This window comes from Poecilia reticulata, linkage group LG2, assembly GCF_000633615.1.
Source record: "Poecilia reticulata strain Guanapo linkage group LG2, Guppy_female_1.0+MT, whole genome shotgun sequence".
NCBI lineage: Eukaryota > Metazoa > Chordata > Actinopteri > Cyprinodontiformes > Poeciliidae > Poecilia > Poecilia reticulata.
The window spans coordinates 9,205,555-9,209,952 of record NC_024332.1 but is presented as its reverse complement, the minus strand read 5'-3'; the positions used below and the strand labels follow the sequence as shown (position 1 = coordinate 9,209,952).

General features: G+C 41.8%; 1 protein-coding gene across 2 annotated transcripts in view; it reads left to right on the top strand.

Annotated features, from left to right (window-relative positions):
- Positions 1-4,398, top strand: part of igfbp2a (insulin-like growth factor binding protein 2a) — a 27,813-nt gene that overhangs the window by 7,833 nt on the left and 15,582 nt on the right. Inside the window, exon 2 of one of the 2 annotated variants that reach the window (XM_008423480.2) lies at positions 2,415-2,838. In XM_008423480.2, coding sequence (XP_008421702.1) covers positions 2,445-2,838 — 394 coding nt within the window. In that variant the 5' untranslated portion in view covers positions 2,415-2,444. Of the gene's footprint in view, positions 1-2,305; positions 2,839-4,398 lie in introns of those variants that run through there. The other variant, XM_008423490.2, reaches the window with a different exon arrangement.

Here is a 4,398-nt window from a genome sequence, read left to right as displayed (position 1 = left end):
GGAAGTCTGGGCCTCCCTTCTGAAGCTGCTGCCCCCGCGACCCGACCCCAGATAAGCGGAAGAAAATGGATCGATGGATGGACGGATGCCTAGATTTAATAATTTTCAAAAATAATTTTTTCTTTAGTTCTGTCTTGTGGACTACATGTCTAATGACTAAAATCAACAAGAAAAGAAGTCAACTTTGCTCATGTGTAAAAAGGGTAAACTGTGAACTACAGATGTTTAGGCTAGCACTTTAGCCAAGCTTAATTGAATTTAAATGTAGCTATTATTTAGTTTTCTGCCACCTACTGGTTTGAGCATATATACATATATATATTGCAAGGGTAATTTTTTTAAATTCTTAGATCTGGACATTGATTTTATTCAAAAACGTAAAAAAAAAAACATATCTACCAAAAAACATCCATCTTAAGAAGATTCTCCTCCATCAGTGGCAACCACTCCAAGAAGGGGAACAGATAGAACGACCTTTTGTCTATACCTTACCATTGACAAGCATTAAAAAATGTTACCACTATTTGTATCCATCGCATAAATGATACATTGTGATCTTGAAGACTGAAGATGTCTTACATATAAAAAGCTTCCTTTATGAAGGATGAGGGAAACATGCCATGACTGTTCCCCATTCATCACTGATCCTTCGGTCTTTCTCTAACAATGCAGAGTTTATCCAGAGTTTGTGTTTGTTCAACAATTCCACTGGGAGGAATTTAAGTAAATGACCTTGGTGGGTATTACTCTGCACACACTGGCAGACCTCGCAGCCTGTTGGGTCTAATTAGCCAGTGACCAACCTGGACACAAATCCTCAGCCCCCAGCTCATACTTATAAAACAGCAGGCCTTCTCTCCTGCATCTTTTCCATCCATGGTTTCACAAAATGACATATGAGGTTCTCTGAGCAAACAGCCCTCTAGACTTCCTCCTGACTCACACCTTTCTCCCTCTCCAAGACCCCAAGGTGAGCTGCAGATGTGAGATGGGCCAAATAACGTTAACTCAGGCTGCAGCCATGACACAAAATAATCAGCATTTATACCTGTGGTGTTAGGTTTCACATACCAGAGCTATTCCTGGGTCCCATGGATAAACACCTATTAGTGTGCAGCACTGGACGGGGTTAACATGGGCTTGTTTTGTGGCCAGGCACGACACCTTGAGGCTTGGCCCCACCGATCAATAGGAAAAGTGACTGTGGGTGTCCACAGTAGCGTCACTGTACAAAAGTGTGCGGAAGCTGGCAACTTTTAATTGAATGTGAATGGATATTTGAGCCTCCTTGGGTTCTTTCCATGCAGGGAATGCTCCAGACACAGTCTTTTTGTTTAGTTTGTTAGTTTGCTTATATATTCTCAACGCTGGCGCAGGCAGGCAGTGCTGATTGAAACAAACAGGCTGCACTGTGCAAGCTGCACAGTTTTAGTTTCAGGCTGTCCCAGAGCAACTTTGCACCTCTTTTTTTATCAAATCAGTAGTGGCAGTGCAAAATTTGCAGGAAGGAATCCTAGGATATTTACAACAGTGCCAGAAAATTCATATCTTTCACCAAATAAAATGTCACTAGATACTTACTGTTATGTATAATACTTTTGTTTGTTGTTGTTGATTTTCTTTTTTACAATTATTGTTATTTTTACTCTAGTCAAGCTATTCATGAAGCAAAAATAGGAACTGAAAGGAAAGAAAATTTGCAACTTTTTACAAATAAAAATCTGAAATGTGTGGTGTGTTAATATGTAGGGAATACAGCTAACAAATGACCAGATGAGACGAACACAGTAGAGGTGGTATCATTTAACCAACAAATCTGCGGCAAATAGAATTGAAAGAAAGTCATATTTACAGTTTCCCCTAAGCTTTGTGGAAGTAGCAGCATCATGCTGTTAAAGCTGGTAAGTCATGGGAAGTTTGATGGAGATGCAAAAGACTTGATGATGGGAACACCAAAGCTGAAAAGCTAGAGTGGTGTAAGTTGTGTGATAGGATGGTCTAGTCAAAGTCAAGATCTTGAGGAGCAGGTAAAGATTTCAGTCAGTATTTGTTCAACTGGAACCTTAAACTATTGACTCAGAGCAGATCCCACACTTTTCAAAAATCTGTGAATCATTCATCAGTTTCCTTCAGCTGTAAAACTGGCCACCATTTCCTGTAGATGTATCAAATGAATTCCCCTCAATGCAGTTCAAGTTCAAATAGTTTGCTCTAGTGGGAGACATTTTTTTAATAACTATATAAACAAAATGAAAAACCCACCATTTTATCCATCATCCCAAATATAAAGCGACATGTTCCCTAATAACGTCCACTTGTGTCCAGATCCCAAACCTGGGAACTTGTAGGACCCAGCAGCCCTCCCATTCCCGGCTTCACCTGTTCGCATTCACATTTCTTGCCTCTTTTTTCAGTTGGGATTGTCTCCGATCAGCCCCGACACCATGACCAAAGTCCGCACGCCTCCAACCATGCTATGGTTCACCGGCTGCAGCCTGCTGCTCCTCTCCGCGCCCTTCGCCTGCGCCTCCCTGTCCGAGATGGTGTTCCGCTGCCCGGGCTGCACCGCGGAGCGCCAGGCGCTCTGCCCGCAGCTCGCCGAGCCATGCGCGGAGATGGTGCGGGAGCCGGGGTGCGGGTGCTGCCCCGTGTGCGCCCGGCAGGAGGACGAGGCGTGCGGCGTCTACACCCCGAGGTGCTCCACCGGTCTGCGGTGCTACCCGACGCCCGACTCGGAGCTTCCCCTGGAGCAACTGGTGCAAGGCCAGGGCCAGTGTCGGCGCAAAGTGGACACGGAGACGGTCACTTACAGCCCGGAGCAGCGGGAGCACAGCAGCGGTCAGTCAGTTCACTGAAAACCTCAATCAATTTTTAATGACACTGTCTAGACTGCAGCCTATAGACATATTGCACTGTCATGAACAGTCCAGTAAGGTACAGTGACCATGCTTCTGCCTATTAGTGCATAATAACTCTTATTTAAGAGTTTATTTATTGCACATTTGTGCAGCATTGCAAATAAAAACACGGTTTCATGACTAAAATTATGAATTAAGAACTGTTTTGGAGAGCTACTTCTATTTATTCTCATGCATTTAGTTTGTGAAACCATGTAACAGATGCTATTATGTGTTGAGTTCACTTCAGCCAGTCCATCTCAGCTGTTCTATTAAACAGCTGGATATCCAGCCTTTCCCCTCCCAACAACAGAGAGCAAGTTGCTTGCTAAAGAAAGAAAGAAAGAAAAACACTCTCTGAAGTTGTACTTGGATCGAAACAGAAAACATTGAAATATTGATGTTTCCACAGGGGAGAACAGGGAGGGGACAGCAACAGGAATGCTGCAAGGATTGCAATGCTGGATCTTAAGCTTTGGCCGGATGAAGCTGTTGACAGAGACTGCATTAATCTATAGCTGCTGATCTAAACCTGGAAAAACTAGCTAGAAACACATTTATAGTTTTCTACCGCAATCCAAAGCGAAAGTGTAATTTATTAAAATTTTTGCGATAGAAAAACATAATTTACTTTGACGCACCGAAATAAAAACTTTTGGAACTACAGTTTAAACCCATCAGTTTGTTCGTGAACCACAACCTGCCCGGAATATGGATAAAAAATATGTTGATAAGGAATCATTCTCAGATTTTTCAGTGGAATATGACCCCAGATTAGTTGCAGAAAAATACGCTAATTAACAGATTTTCTTTTTGGTCTAGCATATCTAAAATATTTGAAGAACATGCAGCTTAAATAGCTTAAATGTGTTTTGTGGACTTGGAGAAGGCGTTCGACCGTGTCCCCTGGGGGGCCTTGTGGGTTTACTCCGGGAGTATGGGGTACCGGTGTTACGTCAATCCACGTTTCCCCATCAGATACGGTTCCCCCGGCGTCTTCTTGCCGCTCCGCCCCGCCCACGCGGCAAAATACGCGCGTGCTCRTGATGARCACTGAGAAAGCACGCGCGTAGGGAACTACGGACACCGTGAAAGCTCAAACAATATGTTTCGGCAAAGTTGTCTCTTTCTTCAAGTTTTTGCGGGAAACTAATAGTAATAATAATAATAATAATAATAATAATAATAATAATAATAATAATAACAACAACAACAACAATAATAATAATAGTAATAATATTAATAATAATAAAAAATAATAGTAATGATAAATACATGTGTGTCACATATAGGCTATATTATAATTATTATAAATGTATATATATTTGAAATATATATGAAATAAAAACAGGGCAATGCATTTTAATGCTCAATATTACCCATCAGATACTGTTTCCCTTGTTTTACAGTGGGGAACGGTATCTGATGGCCATATTTCATCCATCAGATACCATTCCCCCTATGTTAAAATCACCCATCAGATACTGTTCCCCCTATGTTA